Source organism: Furipterus horrens, unplaced genomic scaffold, assembly GCF_987537825.1.
Source record: "Furipterus horrens unplaced genomic scaffold, mFurHor1.1.pri manual_scaffold_5, whole genome shotgun sequence".
NCBI lineage: Eukaryota > Metazoa > Chordata > Mammalia > Chiroptera > Furipteridae > Furipterus > Furipterus horrens.
Genome location: NW_028327175.1, coordinates 160,722,612 through 160,739,767, shown reverse-complemented (window position 1 = coordinate 160,739,767; position 17,156 = coordinate 160,722,612). Strand labels below are relative to the sequence as shown.

General features: G+C 51.1%; 1 protein-coding gene across 1 annotated transcript in view; it reads right to left on the bottom strand.

Annotated features, from left to right (window-relative positions):
• ADAMTS14 (ADAM metallopeptidase with thrombospondin type 1 motif 14) overlaps positions 1–17,156 on the bottom strand; it is an 84,330-nt gene that overhangs the window by 23,842 nt on the left and 43,332 nt on the right. Inside the window, exons 5-9 of the mRNA XM_090278149.1 lie at positions 6,502–6,585; positions 5,593–5,740; positions 3,334–3,439; positions 1,384–1,527; positions 714–846 (exon numbers count right to left, since the gene is read on the bottom strand). Coding sequence (XP_090134275.1) covers positions 714–846; positions 1,384–1,527; positions 3,334–3,439; positions 5,593–5,740; positions 6,502–6,585 — 615 coding nt within the window. The remainder of the gene's footprint in view (positions 1–713; positions 847–1,383; positions 1,528–3,333; positions 3,440–5,592; positions 5,741–6,501; positions 6,586–17,156) is intronic.

Here is a 17,156-nt window from a genome sequence, read left to right as displayed (position 1 = left end):
GGCATCGAGGGGGCTGCTGGTCCAGCCCACACCCCGCAATACTCAGACAAGGCTGAGACTGCCATCTCCCTCCAGTCTCACCCAGCCATGCCACAGCTTGGTAACTGTATATTTCAGATTGTCCAGAAAGGCTCCAATTTCCTCTGCCCTCCTATCATCCCATGCCAGTCAGACAGCTGTCCTGACAAATACAGTATTGGACATTGAAACCCCATATCCCAGGCTGCTTCTCCACCCCCAAAGCAGAGACCACATGCCCCCATGTGGCCTGGGCAGTGGGGAAGGTGACCATGAACAGGGCCTCCTGGTCCTGCAGAGCTAAGAAGGGGCTACCTTCCTGGATGGAGGGTTTGAAGCACTCAGCCCAGTGAGTCAACAAGGCCTGATCCCTCAGGAACTCCTGGGATGTCTCCTTCTCTGAGCCTCTGCCTGGGCCCTGGTTAGCGACAGTTGCCATCCTTCCCAGGGCTAAAGCATTCTCCAGCCCCTACATAGGCCCACCCCTACAGGTAGGGCTGGGTGGGGCAGGTATGTAGCAGAAGGTGGCAGGGCATGAGCCTGGTCACCCTGAATCTCCATGATGGAACCAAGCCCTTGGGCCCATCTCTAGACCACCAGCCCGGCTGGCAGGAGATGCTCTGTGAATGATTAGCCTGGGTCACAGAAGGACATGGTCCTGGTGACCTGGCTGGCAGAGGCCAATGGGAACTCACCGCAGAGCAGGTGTGGTACCCAGTGCCAAAGTCAAAGCGGCACTGCTCATCCAACGAATAGTCAATGCCGGGCAGCTCTGGGGTCTGAGGCCAGGCGGGAGCAAAGGGGTCATCCAGGAGGCAGTTGTAGGAGCTGCCAGTGAAGACAGGGAGGTGAGCCAGGCTGAGGAGTGAATTCTTAAGATTTCAGGAGCAGGACGGTGAGCAGGACCCACCCCACTTCACCTCACACAGGGCCCCATGACCACCACTGACTGCTCTTTCACAGGCCAGTTTGCTCACGTCAGAGGAAAGCACTATGGCCAAGGTTAAGGGCTGCCTCATGGACAATTGGAGAGCTCGCTGCACTGAGGGTAGAAAAAGTGTCAGCTTGCCATGCAGGGCACAGGATGCTGGGTCCTGGCCAGCTGCCATGTGGGGATAGTGACGGAATCTCTGCCTGCACCTGCCTCACCCACATCTACTCTGTGCCCATTCTCAGCCTTGGACCCTAGAGTCTCACACTGTCGTGGGCCTCCAGGTGCATGGAGGCCCATGAACTAACCAGTAAAGCTTTGAATTGAGTGTGTTCCAGAGGCAGCATGGTATTGGGAAGGGAGATAACTTGAGGGGGATGAAGTGGCAGGCTGCATGACCCCCATCCCGGGCCCCAGCGATGGGGGTGACCTACGGGAGGTAGCGGCTGAGCTCCAGCTTGCTGCAGCGGGACCAGTGGAAGCGGTGGAAGGCAGCCTGCACCAAGGGCGCCATGACGCTGCCCAGGCTAGTCTCATCCGCACAGCCGTTCCCCTGACCGTCATGCTCCATGCCGAGCCTAGAGGGTGGCGGGGAGACAGGGGAGCCGTGAGTCATATCCAGGGAGCCCACCTCTGGGAAGGCAGGCAGGTGGGCCAGCAATGGGAAACCCTGCCCTGACCAGGCTTCAGACTGACCTTCTCGACCTCAGTTTCCCAGCCATGCAGTGGGGAGGACCCTTCTCTCTGGATGAAAGCTGAGGCCTCACTCTGTCCCTCAAGAGAGCCAGACTCATTCTTCCTTCAAAACTGTGCCCCTGCGGTTCTCTGCTCCCAGACACTCTGCCCCCTCCTCAAGCCCCGCCCACCCACACCTTCACAGCTTCCAAGGTCAGTTCAAGTCCCATTTCTGCCCTAGGACACCCTCCCTCACTGCCCAGCCCATGGGCTGACCTCCCACAGCAGAAGCCACCTATACCATCATCAACAGCTCTCATGTCGTGAGCTATCTTTCCACCAGGCCCGAGGCCTTCAAGTGCAAGGCCAGGTCTCATTCAGTTCAGTTCAGTCTCATTTACTGAGTCTGTCTGTGCCAGCCTCTCAAGCTTCCCCAAGACCCCATGGTGCTTAGCACAGAGCTTTTCATGTGGTATGCACCCACTATATGATAATTTAAATTTTTAATTTTGCTCTTCGTACTTGATATTTCACACCAAAGCCCAAAGGTTCTACATTTGTAAATACTTCCAAGGGTCTGCCTGTGGCCTTGACCATTAGACAGACACACAATCCTCTAAGCTTAACCTTATCTTTCCACATGGAGGGGCCTCTGTTCAGTGAAGAGTAGACATTCCCTGCCCTGCCCCACTCCACAGAGGAAGACAGACTCCTGACTCCAGAATGTGAGATCATTGGCTTCAGGGCAGGAACAGACCTCAGAGGTGGCCCCAGTGTCAGCTTCCACGCTGCAGATGAGGAAACCAAGGCCCAGAAAGTAGGTGCCCCCTTCCCAGTGAGGGGCCGAGCTGGGAGGAAATCTGCATGGGCTTCCTGTGCTGACAGCAGAGAGGGGTGCAGAGACTGTGGACAGCAGACCCACCCTCTAGCGCTGGCCTACCCCCTCCCTCTAGGGCTGGCCTTCCCCTCTCCATCCCAAGTCCCTCAGACTGCAGAGAACAGCTCTCACTCTGTGTCTAGGCTGGAAAGAGTGTCCGTTAGCCCTGCTGTACGGACAGACAAGGCTGGAAGGAATGATGGTGGCATGTGTGTGTCACCATCTGGCACATCAGATAGAGGCTTATTGGTTTTCTCCCAGCATGTAGCTTCTCATGTTCTTCTCTGTCCTGTTCTCCACTGAGGCCCCATTCCTAGAACTGGGCCTGGTACATGACAGGTACTCAAGAAACACCCAGTGAATGAATGAATGAGTATGCTCTATCCAATCCAGACTCAAAAATCAAGCAAGCCAGCCACCAGCCTGGCTAGTGACCTGAGTCTAAGCGAGCCTGTTTACAGGCTCAGGCCATCACTCCAGTGTGGAACAGGTCTCAGAAGGGCCTCGAGGTTGGATAAGATGGAGGGATAGAGACCACCCAGAATGTTGATTACCACCTATTGATGGAACGCTGCCATTGACCTGCCCAAAGACAGAACCACATCTGGTCTCCCATTGCCCTGGGATTTGGGAGCTGGGCCCAAGGCAGGCCCAGAACTGCTGTCTGAGCCCCTGGGCTGTTGTCTCCCCATCAGGGCAGAGCCGTACTGAGGGCAGCCCCTCTGGCATCTCCTGAAACACTAGGACCAGACCCCAAGCTGGGACAAAGCCTCCCACACCCACGGACCTCCCCAGAGCTCACAGCACAGCCCACCCTCTCCGTGCCACTTACACATGACCAGTTTCGTGAGCCACCACGAAGGCTGAAGAGAAGCCATCCTCATGGTTAAGGGCACAGCTTCTCAGGGGGTGACACATGCCAGTGACAGGTGCATACCCTGTGTGTGTAGGGGGAGGGCAGAGAGAGGCAATGCATAGTGAGGTAAGACACACAAGATCTGTGCCCAGTAGTCCCACAGGGACATCCTGACCTGGCCACTGCTCAAGGGTCGCTGGAGTAAGAAGGATCCTTGTCAAGTCCCACCTGCAGCAGAACAACCTGGGCCAAGCTGTGCCATATCCCAAAGCTGTACAGCTTCCCTCTTGGCCTGCACCCTCCCTGCACCCGTCGGCCCCTCCCCTAAGCCAGGCAGCGGGGTTTCTAGACAGGCCCCAACCTGCCCATGCCCGACTTCCATGTCCCTCTAGCTGGTCAGTCAGCTTGGTCAGTCAACAAATAAGCTTTTTTTGTTTTGTTTTGTTTTTTAATGTGGGGATAGGGATGGCACTGTTAGATAATATGGGGGAAATAGAAGTATCAGGTCTACCCCTCCCTGCCACATATGCATACATTAAGGAGCAGGTAGCTTAGAGAGGAGACTTGGAGTTAGAGGTTAGCTTAGGTGTGCCTGCAGGGCCAGAGTTCAAGGAACATGGAGGTGGGCAGGGGGGCCAATGTAGGGGTGATCTGGAGGAAGGGGATGGATTCAACTGGAGTGGTGGAGGGGGATCAGGAATGACTCAGGGGCATAGAGCTGGGCCTGGAGGAAAGGTGCGAGCTCTCCAGAGAAGGGGGAGAGGGCACAAGGTGGGGAGAACACAGGAGAAGGTGCAGGCACAGCTGTGCAGGCCTCCAGGAGCAGTGGGGAGTGCAGCGGGGCTGGCGTGTACCAGCAAGAGCCTGGCCAACATTTGCTAAGCTGCAGTCATGGGCGAGGGCTGTGTTATAAGGAGCCTGGCTTCTCATCCTCCCCTGGGGCCCAGTTATGGGCTGGAGGGACAGGCTAGGCAAGGCCTTCGAGAAGGAGATGATGGGAGACAGTGCTCCCTGCCTGGGCCTGCAGGAGACCAGACAGTGAGGCCCTGTCTTTAGAACTGCTGAAGTGCTCTTTTATTTGAGATGGTTTGGGTGCTAGTGATAAATAATGAGGGGCTGCAGTGGGAAGGAGGTTCCTGGGGCCTCTATTGTACTGAAGGTCTAAGATATGCTCTACATGGGGTGCAGGTACACACATGTACAGGTGTATATGTGTGTTTGTGTATGTGTAATGTGTCTATATGTGTAGTGTGTTTGTGTGTGCATGAACATTGATGTGTCTGTACGTGTGTAGGCATATGTTTCTGCATCTGTGTATACATGTGTCTGTGCATGTGCATCTGTGTTTGCTTATAGGCCTGTACATGTGTATCTGTGTGTTTATACATATGTGTATCTGTATGTGTCCATGTAAGCCCACATTTGGGGCTTCGGGGATTCAGACAAGGATCCCTATGGGCAGAGGCATGGCTGGCTGACTCGCTTCTAGCATCAAACCAGAAGAAAACTGGAAAACCCTCCACTTGTAGCCTAGACATCCAGGCTGAGTCTCAGATCTGCCTCTTCTCTATGGTGGGACATGGGCAAGGCTCTTCACCACTGTGCACCTCAGTTTCCCATATGGAAAACTGGGGGTAGTCAAAGCTTCATGTGTTTGCAGAACGCTTACAGTCACTCTGTCACAGATGTTTCATGTACCCTATTGACCCTTTTAGCAGCCCTGGAATAGAGGAAGGCAAATACCATTATTTTCCCCATTTGACAGCTGGGGGAACCCAGGGAGAAAAAGTGAGCTTGGGTCACTGGGCTAGAGAGGCGTGCAGCTGTGGGCAGAGCATGGAATTCCTTTCCAAATTCCACACGAGCCCCACCAGGTGCCCACGACTGCGATGACAACAGATGCACAGTGTGGGCAGAGCATCTTGAAGGTCACTGAGGGTCTTCAAACAGCCAGACCCTGGGGTGGCAACCACAGAGACTCCTGCAGGCTCAACCGGGATAGCAGAGACCAGAGTAGGGACTCCTTCTCTTCTCCCGGTCCCCCCCAAAATCATTGCAAAGCTTGCCTGCCTGTCCATCTAGGGCCTGTCTCTTAAGTGCCATGGACCTCTTTGCTGACAGGTTTCCTGGCCCCTATGCCTCCGGGGCTGGCCCCAGAGTGAGCACAGCCCAGGCCTCAGACTCTGCCCTGCAGCTGCACATACCTGGCCAAGGCCAATACAGTACCTTGCATACCTGAAGGCCCGAAGTCCTGCCGGGTGAGAAAAATGACATGGTCGTGGTGCTCTGCATGGCTGGGGTCCTGGCGCTGCTGAGAGTGTGCCCAGCGACACACCTGCTCCAGGCTGCGAGAGGGGTTCCCACGCTCAATCAGGTTCAGGGACTGCAGGGGGCCAGAGAGTATCAATAGCAGAGTAGTTGATTGGAGCCCCCAGACCTCAGTGGGTATCCAGTGCTCCCCTCCCTCTGGCAGCAGAGAACACTGAAGCCCACAGGACTGCAGAACCTGTCCCAATGTCACTAGCTGTCCCAAGGCCATTGATTCTGGCTGCTGCTGGCACACAGCCCTCCTACTCTAGGGAATGTTCACATGCCAAGTCCTGTGCGGGCATACCAGTCTGCTAAGAACTGGGCACACATTATCTCTAATCCCTCAACTAACCCACAAGGCAGGTGTGGTTCTGAGCATTTCCTCTAATATGTTTTTTGTCTTATTTAATATTCACAACAGCTCCTGGAGGAAAATTTGGTTATTAACCCCATTTGGGGGAGAATAAGCAACTGGTCTAAGATGGCAGAGCCCAGGGCCACCGGGCCCAACCATAGCAGGACTTGTCTTGGTCACTGCCCCTCTCTAAGGCCCACTTTCCCCTTCAGTTCCTCAAAGAGAGAGACCTTCAGAGGTAAGGATATAGGATTGTCCATCTGTCATATTGGAGGGAACCCAGAAGACCTCTTACCATCCCTAAACGCCTCTGCCACTGAAGCCTCAACTTTAATGGTCTTAGGGTTCTGATTCTGGAGACCATATGTTCCCTAGTTGCTGTCCCCCAGCCCCACCACTACCACACACCATAGCAGGGATGATGCACTGGCCCCCACCCCTTCTCCCTCCAAAGCCTGCCTGCTGACAAGGAGGCTTACCTGTCGGTAGCCCACCATGATTAAGCGGACAAGCGCAATGTTAATGTGGGCCCCCAGGGACTCGTCATGATAAATTTCATTCACCTGCAGGGAGAGAAGAGTGTGCAGTTTTAGAGGATGCAAATGTTCATTAAGGGCCTACTATGTAGCAGGTACTGGGCCAGGTATCTGACTACGTTGTCCCATTTCATCCTCACCAGCCTTTTGAGCAGGCATTCTTACCCCTGCTTTACGGATGAAGAAACTGAGGCAGAGAGAGGCAAAATGACCTGCCCAAGACCATGCAGCAAAGGGGCTACAGAGCTGGAATTCAAAGTCTAATTTCTACTATGAGCTCTCTCTTCAAAGCCAAAGTGTAAGGGGCCTGGTCTCAGACTCAGACACTTTGATGAAGACTCTCATCTTTCCACATCTCCAAGGAGCCCTAGCAATGTCATCTGGATCAGGTTGCTCATTCTTACATCCTGTGTATCCTTCCAATTGCCACTGGAGTCATTGGTCTGCCCTGTAGTGTCCAGACACTCCTCCAGGGCAAAGCCAGGGGAAGTACTCTAGGACCTTGGACCAGCAGCATCAGCATCCCCTGTGAGCTCCTTAGAAATGCAGTCTCAGGCCCACCTCCCAGGTCAAGGTCTGCATTTGAACATGATCCCTGGTGCTTCCCCAACACAGTCAAATCTGAGGAGCACTGCACTGGAGAGATCCCTTGTCCCATAGCCCAGGGACCACTGAGGCAGTGCTTACACAGTTGATTTAAAAATGCAGTCCCAGCCCTGGCTGCTGTGGCTCAGTGGATTGAGCATCAGCCTGTGAACCAAGTGTTGCTGGTTCAATTCCCAGTCAGGGCACATGACTAGGTTGCACGCCAGATCCCCAATTGGGGGTGCGTGAGAGGGAAATCGCACATTGATGTTTCTCTCCCTCTCTTTCTCCTTACCCCTCTCTCTAAAAACAGATAAATAAAATAAATAAAAATAAAAAGTAACCTTGTTAAAAAAAAAGTACAGTCCCCCTCCACTCCCCTGTCCTCACCATTTCTGTCTCTCCATGCACTTCAGCTCAGGAGCAAAGTAACCAGCCTACAACCCACAAAGGGACTGCTGTCCACCAATGGAAAGGTCCAGTGAGGCCAACGCTACATGTGAGAGTCTCTTAGGGACCATGACGACACACCCCGCCTGGGCCAGCCCAGGACAGGGCCAGGCTGTGGGGGCAGGGCTACAGCAGCAAAAGCTGCTGGTATCACAGAGCCCCCCCCCCCACTCTCCCAGCACCCAGAACTGGCAGCTGCCCCAACTCATGAGCATGCAGACTTGAGAGCTGTGAGCATGAGGCTTCTTCCACCAGGGTCTGCCTGGCATCTGTGTCTGGACCCAAACGAGATTAAAGACCACAGCCACTGTGGGAGAGCAGGTCCCCGCAAAACTCCACCACAGGGAACACAGGGAATGATGGGGAGTCCAACAGGTGGCAGTGCTTCCTTCCACCCTCCTCTCCTCCCCAGCAGAAGAAAAGGCATCATGCAAGCAAAGTGCTCAAATGCATAAAGACATGATGCCTTCTCAACCCACATACCCCTGACTTATCCTAGAACTGCCAGGTAGAGAGTGTGGGGTCCGATCAGTCACATGTACTTTTTTGCCCTAACAGAATTCCAACCTAAGGATTCTTTGCTGATATGCAGAAATAATCACTGACCTGCAATAGAATGACTCCTAAATAACCCCAGCATCTCAGCCCCTCCCACGCTGAAACAGGGCCTCCCTTCTCCCTGAGGGGTGGGGTCAGTGTCTGGGACCTCCCTGACATGCCCTGTGGGCATGCAGACCAAGGATGGGGTCATGAGCAATGCACGCTCTACATAGCCACATCTGTGCCCCATGTGTACACATGTGAACTCACCAGTTGCCTGGAAAGGGGAGAAAGTAGTCACTGGGATACCTTGGTGGGGCACATCTGCAGGGCCTCTGGCATTTGGAAGTATCCAGGGCCATTGCCTTCCTGCCTTCATCTCTCTCCAAAATGGACCAGGCGAATTGCTGTCAGAATCCTGCCATGTTACTCACCTCTGTCCCCACACTCAGCAGGCCAAATCCACCCTCCAATGACCCTACTCCAATGGTTGCCATCTCCACCCTGGGACACTGGGAGTTCCTCACAGTGGGACTAGGGAGGGGGCAGCTGCACCTTGAGCAGGAAGTAGAATCAGAATCTGAGTGTCCAGCACTGGTGGCAGGTTGAGTGTGGCCTCCTGACTGCACCTCCCACTCCTAGGTATCTGGACTAAATGTAAATCCTAAGCAAGCAGAAAAGGACATGCCATCTGAAGACATTCAGCACTCTGAAATAACCTGGAGACCAAAGGCTTCTGGAGACCCATGTGCTGGGCCCGGCAGCATCTGTGCTGAGGAGCTGGGGGAACATAAGGTGGGGGTGTGTGGTCATCAAGGATCAGAAAGGGCTCACTGGAGGAGCCGGACTGAGAAGGTCATGGACCCTTCAAAGGAGATGGACAGAGGCCAGGTGCAGGGGAGAGCAAGGCAGAAGCCACTAAAAGAGCTCCAGGGTAACTGGCAGTCAAGGTAACGAGGCAAGCCCCCATGTGACAGGGAGTTTCTTCCCAGCCCACACACACACACTTCCAGTAACAGGGCGCTCTCTGTGCCATGAGCCCCATTCAAAGCCTTCCCGCCCACGTCCTCCCTGGCCTCAGTCACACTCCTTAAGTTTCACTGAGTGCATCTGCTCCGTTCCTGGGGGCAGATGGTGACCAGTCTCTCCAAGCTTACATCAGTCAAAGGGAAAATCTGACAAGCAGCAAGAGGGAAGACATCACTCACCAAGGAATGATGATTGGGTTGAGAACAGGTTTTCAACAGTAACATGGGGAGACAATGAAGTCATACCATCAAAGCAGCAAGCTAAAAAACAGTGTCAACCTAGAATCCTGGACCCAGCAAACCATCTTTCAAGAACCAGTGTGGCTCAGTTGGTTGGGTGTCATCCCACAAAGAGAAAGGTCGCCGGTTCAATTCCCAGTCAGTGCCCATGCCTGGTGAATGCAGGTTCAGTCCTCGGTTGGGGCACTTGTGAAAGGCAACCGATCAATGTTTCTCTCTCACAATGATGTTTTTCTCCCTCTCTTTCTCCTTCCCTTCCCCTCTCTAAAAATAAATAAATAAAATCTAAAAAGAAAAAGAACAATGATGAAATAAAGGCATTATCATATTTAAAAAACTGAAATAGTCACACAGACCCCACTAAAGGATCTGCAGGAAGGAAGATGGAAAATGACTCCAAAAAGTTGGCCTAAGGTACAAGAAGGGATGAATAGTTTTACGGTTTTGACAGAGGCAGGGTTCAGTGGTGAGACAGTCTGGTCTTTTCTTATACTAAATAAGGCTAATAAAAATAAAGTAGTTCTACTTTACTCCCTTATTCCCCCATTAAAAATAAAGGTGGGGTTGGCCCTGCCATTCCAAGTCCCCTGGCCCGGTCTGCCTCTGGGGCCCTGGCATGCTCATCTGCATGCACCCCTATCAGCGCCAAGCTGGTACTGGAGCCACAGCTAAGAAATGTGACTACCTGAGAGGCCCAGGCCCCAGTCCTCTGGAACACACCCACAGGCAGCTCCTGAGGCTCCAGCCTGGCTGTGCACCCAAGGTCTGGCTTTGTCAGTCTCTGCCTCCCAGATGCCAGATGTGAGGCCAGTAAGGCAGTTCAGGGGGAATAGAACTTGCTTCGTATGGCAGTGGGCACAAGCCTGACAGCCTCAAAACACAGGGCAGAAAAAGAACAGTGTGTCTGGTCTTCTTGTTGCCACGCCACAGCCAGGTTCAAGGTGGTCAGCCAAGGCCCCCAGGTCAGGGTTCAGCATCACATTTTGGCCTAGGATGGCCCTGGGTGTGTACCAGAAAAAGCAAGCAAAGGTTAGGACTGTCTGTCCAAGGGGAGATAAAATAGGAGAAGAAAATGTGTGATTAGAGAGTGCTGGAGTTGGAGGAACAAGCTACTATTCTCTGAACACCTACCACGTGCCAGACTTTGTTGTGCTGAGGGCTTTGCATACAAACTCCTGACAACCTTATGAAGATGGAATGATTCCCTTTTCATAGGCAAGATGTCAGAGGTTCAAAGAGATTAAGTAACTTGCCCAAGGCTGCCCAGCTGGAAAGTGGGAGGATTAGGATTTGAACTCAGATCTCTGGGACTTATAGTGACTACACACAGTTGCTGTCCAGAACCAGCTTCTGTGGCAGGCTGGCTGGGGTGGGCTTTCTCGGGTCTAGGAGAGAAGTGAGGGAATTTACAACTCAGAGGAAGAAGGCAGGCTGCAGTCACCTTGGTCACCTGAGCCCATAAGCCTGGCTCAGCTGACCATGGCAGGAGTGGGCAACAGAGAGAAACTGAGCTCCCGGGGGCCTGGGGTTTGCCAGGCAGTCCTGATCGTAGACACTCTGTCTCCATCAGCACTCTTGTGCCCTTCAATCCGTATTTCTTCATCCGTACTTCAGAAAATGCCGCCCCCCTTGTTAGGGTGGGAATATGAAAGAGGCCTTGTTCTCAAATAATTTACAGTCTTACTAAGAAGATATGAGCTGCACTGTGAGATCCAAAGACAAGGTTCAATGGAGGTAAGATTAGAGCAGGCCAAAGGAGTCGGGGTTGGTGAACCTTAAGCAGGGCAAGCTGTGGAGGGGTGGGGAGCAGGGGGGTATCATCTGAGACAGCGATGGGGAACGAGAAGACTGCTCAGTAGCCAGGAAGCAACGGGCTAGGAGGCAGCTCAGCAGGAGAAGGGGTAGAAAGAGAGGCTGGCTCCTCTGATGTCTCCACCACATTCTCTGCCCTTCCTAGAACCTACTTACAAATATTCTCTCCTACGTGCACCCTAACTTGTGAATCACAAAAAGGCTTTGTTGGGACCAAATGCAGGATGAAGATGGCTTTCCACATCTAGTAAACAGCAATGCTGTCAGCCAGGGAGTCTTTACAAGAACCCTTCCCTGTTCTGTAACACTGCATGGCCAAGCCTCCTGAGGACCTTGTGGTCAAGCCCAGGGAGCAGGAAGAAGGGAAGGAGGGACTATTGTGGTGGGAGCTTTAAATCTGTCTTCCTGCCCACAGGGAGGGTCAGACTCCGGGCGCCTGCAGCAAGAATGCACTGCTTCAGCTTGCGGCTGGAGCAGGGAGCCAGGCCCCCAGGGAGCTCATGGAAGGACAGTTGGTGGACTTCCCTGCTGGACCCAGACAAGATGGGCTTATCCTTGGCGGGGAAGGAACTGGGGAACCCACCAGTGAATGGTCCCCAACCAACCCCAAGTTCCCTCACTCCCAGTGAACACGTTCCTAAGGAGGTAGGGAACAGAATGTCCATCTATTTCTTGGCAGGCAGGTTCAGGTAAGTCTCAGATGGGGAAGGGCAGCCCTGAGAAAGCAAGACCCTGGGGTCTTAAGACCAACCTGAGCTCAAACAGGACAGAGCTGCCACGTTCAGGACTGGTGCAGCCCCCATTTCTCTGCACCATCCACTGCACCCTCCCAGCAACCTGCCCGGGAGGAGGCGCTATCCCTTCTTTGCTTTTTCATTAATAGACTTTGAAGTTCAGAATAGCTTTAGATTGACAGAACAGCTGCAAGGATAGTACAAATGGTCCCCACATGCACTGCAGCCAGCTTCCCCTGTTATTACCAACTGCCATTTCTGTGGTACATTTGGCACAACCTATGAACCAATATTGACACATTACTGTTAACTAAAGCCCATATTTTATTCAAGTTCCCCTCCCTTTCCCCTAACATCTTCTTATCCAGGACACATTTAGTCATCATATCTCCTTTGACTGCTGCAGGCTGTTTCTCCTCTAATATTCCTCCAACTTTCCTGGGTGTTGAGGACCTAACCATACTGGTTAGGTATTTTGTACACTGTCCTTCAATTAGGGTATGCCTGGTGCTTTTCTCAAGGTTACACAAGGGTTGTAGGTTTAGGGGAATAAGGAGACAGAGGTGCAGTGCCATTCCCATCACGTTATATCAAAGGTGCGTGCTTACTAGCATGACTCGTCACTGATGGTAATGACCTTGGTCGCCTGCTTGAAAGAGCATCTGCCAGGTTTCCCCACTATGAAGCTACTCTCTTCCCTGCCCCTCTTTCTTTCTGAGCTCTTGAAAAGAAAGTCACTGCCCTGACTGGTGTGACTAAGTGGGTTGTCCCACAAACTGAAAGGCCACAGTTTCAACTCCCAGTCAGGGCACAAGCCTGGGTTGTGGGCCCACGTTCCTGGTTGAGGGCATGCAAGAGGCAACCATTAGATATTTCTCTCATACATCGATGTTTCTCTCTCTGTGTCTCCCTCCCTTCCCCTTTCTCTAAAAATAAATAAATAAAACCTTTAAGAAAAAGAGAAGAAAAGAAAAGAAAGTCACTATGCATAGCCCACACTCCAGGAGTGAGGAGTTGAAATCTATCTCCTGGAGAGCAGGGTAGCTCCACCAATTATCTGGAATTCTTCTGCAGAGATTTGCTTCTTTTCCCCCCTCTATTTATTTACTCAGTTATTTAAGTATCAGTATGGGTTCATGGATATTTATTTTATACTGGTATAATTCAGTGCTCCATTATTTATTTTATTGCTCAAACTGTCCACTGGGAGCTTCTGCAATTGGCTCCTATGTCCCTTTAACACAACCCATTCTTTTCGGTTTTTTGGTGGTGGTTGTTGGTGGTGGTAGTCTTTTGTTTTTGAGCACTTCCTTACTTTCTGGCACTACAAGATGCTCAGCATGGCTATCCCCTGCCCCAGTTCAAGAGTCAGCCATTTCTCCAAGGAGCTCCAAGGAGCCCAGTCCATGACCTCCATTCTCATGGTGAGAAAAGCAACCCAAAGTTACGGACGAGCTGCCTAAGGACAGCAACCATAGTCAGAGTTCAAGCCCAGCCTCTGCCAAGATACTTTTCCTAGACACTCACTGCCCTTGGACCTGGACAGAATTGGGGCTGCACTGCCTGAAGTCAGGAAAGTGGCCACAATGACCTCCCCTGCCCTTCCTTTCTCAGTCCCAGACCCTGAAACCAGCCCTTCTGTCTCCCCAGCCCTGGAGCCCTTCTAATAACAGGGCACGTGGTGACTTTAGTCCAGGTACTCCAATACCCAGGTACTTAGACTCATACTGCATTTCATGAGTCCAAGACGCTCTCCTTTTCTGTATTTATGACTGCAGTGGACCAGGTGGCAGTTATGGTGTACTGTCAGTCCCTGTGCAAGCAAGAACCTCATGTTATCCCTGGTGGCTTCCCAGGACAACTGAAACCCCTGGACATTATAAGCAGTGAGTCATTTAGGGACTATCTGAGGAAGGAAGGTGCGTCCTGGCTGTCTGAAAACCTCTATTGCCATCTTCCAGTAAGATCAAAAAGGCACCCACATTAAAGCTTGCAGAATGGGTGTCCGAGCCTGGGACAAAGTCCCACATTAAGAGAGGAGCACTCAGCAGCATTCCTCATGCTCTGATAGCACAGGGGATAATACTGTTCAGAAAAGCACATATTCATGGCTCTCTCCTGAAAGTGACTTTGACAATACTCTGAATGTGAAGCAGTTACGACAATTCCTTGCTTTCTCATGTTGTCATATGTATGTATGTACAAGAGTAATTCTTGATAAAAATCAAAGTATAAATAAGGTAGAAAGAGCTCTGGTGATAAGTACAAATAAAAATGCAAGTGATAAGAAAACTGCATCAGAGTTCACTTGGTAGCATTTTTTTTCAAGTACACAAAATAAACAAAGCATCTGACAATCAATGGGGCCTTAAATTTGATGAAATGTACTAGTATGTGTTCACACATATGTGTGAATTCCTCTGTGTGCACACCTAATTTGTTCTGGTGCAAGCAGGTGTATGTGTCTATGCACATACACCTGTGTTACACATGGATGACCAGATGTGTGCACGTGTGTGCATGTGTGAACACATGTACTATATGTGTGCACTGTGTGGGGGTGTATATTAACATCCACAGACTGCAGCCTGGGATTCCTGCCCTCCCAGGCTCTCAGAGGCTGACCTATGAGGTAGCCAGAACTGAGCTCTGGTTTACCCTGGTTTGGGACACTGACACCTCACCAGGGTGAAACGCTCACACTGACAGGCCCTCCCTCTGAGGTCCCCACTGAGATTTTAGAGGCTGAGGCTGCTCTCTGGGTGGTGGGTGGAGGGTGCTGAATCTCCTGACTCCTTTCTCAGTCACCACAGGCTTGTCTACTCCATCCTCTCACCACAAGTTCATGATAATGGCCCCATATTTCAAAGGGCTGGTGTAGGCTACAGGTAAGCACTTCAAGCTGCCTTCTTTTTTTTTTAAGTATATTTTATAAATTATGCTATTACAGTTGCCCCAATTTTTCCCCCTTTGCCCCTCTCCACTTGGTACCCCCCTTCCCTACAGCAATACCCTCCTTAGTTCATGTCCATGGGTCATGGGTGTAAGTTCTTTGGCTTCATGCTTTCCTACGCTATTCTTAACTACCTCTGCCTATTTTGTTCCTACCAATTCTGCTTCTTAATCCCTGCACCATTTCCCCATTTCTCCCCCTTCCCCCTCCCAGCTGATAACCGTCCAAATGATCCCTATACCTATGATTCTGTTCCTGTTCCAGTTGTTTGCTTAGTTTGTTTTCTTACATTCAGTTGTTCATAGTTGTGAATTTGTTATCTTTTACTATTCTTGCTTTTGATCTTCTTTTTCTTAATAAGTCCCTTTAACATTTCCTGTAATAATGGTTTGGTGGTGAAGAACTCCTTTAGCTTTACCTTGCCTGGGAAGCACTTTATCTGCCCTTCCATTCTAAATGATAGCTTTGCCAGATAGAGTAATCTAGGTTGTAGGTCCTTGCTTTTCATCACTTTGAATACTTCTTGCCAGTCCCTTCTTGCCTGCAAAGTTTCTTTTGAGAAATCAGCTGATAGTCTTATGGGAACTCTTTTGTTGGTAACTGCTTTTCTCTTGCTGCTTTTAAGATCCTCTCTTAACCTTTAACCTTTGGCATTTTAATTATGATGTGTCTTGGTGTGGCCCTCTTTGGGTCCAACTTGTTTGGGACTCTCTGTGCTTCCTGGACTTGTATGTCTATTTCCTTTGCCAAATTAGGGAAGTTTTCTTTCATTATTTTTTCAAGTAAGCTTTCAATTTCTTGCTCTTCCTCTTCTCCTTCTGGCATCCCTATGAGTCAGATGTTGGCACGTTTGGAGATGTCCCAAAACTTCCTAAGCCTATCCTCATTTTAAAAAATTTTTGTTTCTTCTTTTTGTTCTCGTTGAACCTTTATCTCTTCTTTATGTTCCAAATCCTTTATTTGAATCCCAGCTTCCTTCCCTTCTCTGTTGGTTTCCTGTGGATTATTCTTTATTTCACTTACTGTAACCTTCATTTCTTCCTTTATTTTTTTGCCATACTCAAAGAGTTCTCTGAGCATCATGATAACCAGTGTTTTGAACTCTTCATCAGATAGGTTGACTATCTATGTTTTGCTTAGTTCTTTTTGGGGGGTTTTCTACTCTTTCATTTGGGCCATGTATCTTTGTCTCCTCAATTTATCAGCCTCCCTGTGTTTGTTTCTTTGTATTAGGTAGAGCTGCTTTTACTTCCTGTCTTAGTAGTGTGGCCTATATAGAAAAGGCACCTGTAAATTGTGTGGAGCAGAGCCTTAGGACACTGCCAGGGCAGGGCCACCAGCTTCACTGCTTTGTGGCTGTGCGGGGAGGGCTCAGAGAGGGGACAATGCCACCACCCAGCTTCTGGTGGTTCGCCTGGTGTTCATCTCATTTCCAGTCATTTTACCTGCTTCCTGTGTGCAACAGGCACTCTTCTAGCTGCTGCCCCAGTAACGAATCCCAGAGTGGGTGGGTCTGCATACATTCTAAGACCATGTTAGTCCTTTAAGCAGCAAAAATCCACAGTTTCTTCCACTGCTCCAACCCCCACTGGTTTTTACAGTCAGAGGTAACAGGGGTCTATCTTTCTGGTGCTGGAACCCTGGGCTGTGCAGTCTGGCCTGTGTCTGGGACTGCTCACTCTCAAGGCCTCCCTCCCATCCATTCTGCCACCACAGCCGCTGCTGCCTTTCTGTGCCACACCACCTCTTCGTGCATCTCTGCAACTCCACCCCTCCTACCCATCTGGATGAAAGTGTCTTCTTTAAATCCTTCATTGTCGGACTTCCATACAGCTCAATTTTCTGGTGGTTCTGGGTGTTTTTAGTTTTGAGATACGGTTGGAATTCTATGGTTGAAAGAGGAGGCAAAGTGTGTCTACCTATGCCTGCATCTTGACTGGAAGTCTCAAGCTGTCTTCTAACCAGCACACCTCTTCAAGGTGTGGCTCTCTCCAGGACTCCCTGGAGCCTGCACGCTGGCCTGGGTGGTTCTTCGGGGACCCAGCTACTTGGCCCACCTCATGCCCAGGTTGTTTGTACAGGGTGGTTCCAGAGTGCATAGGAACATACCACCCAGCCCAACAGAGTGCCTTTCACGAGTCCACAATGCTCAGCATTTACCTCTCACGACCTATTTCCGACAGGCAGCAGCCTTGATGCCCCAGGTCAGCCTGCCTGTGTGTTAAGAGAGGCAGCATGGAGGCCTGGAAAGACACA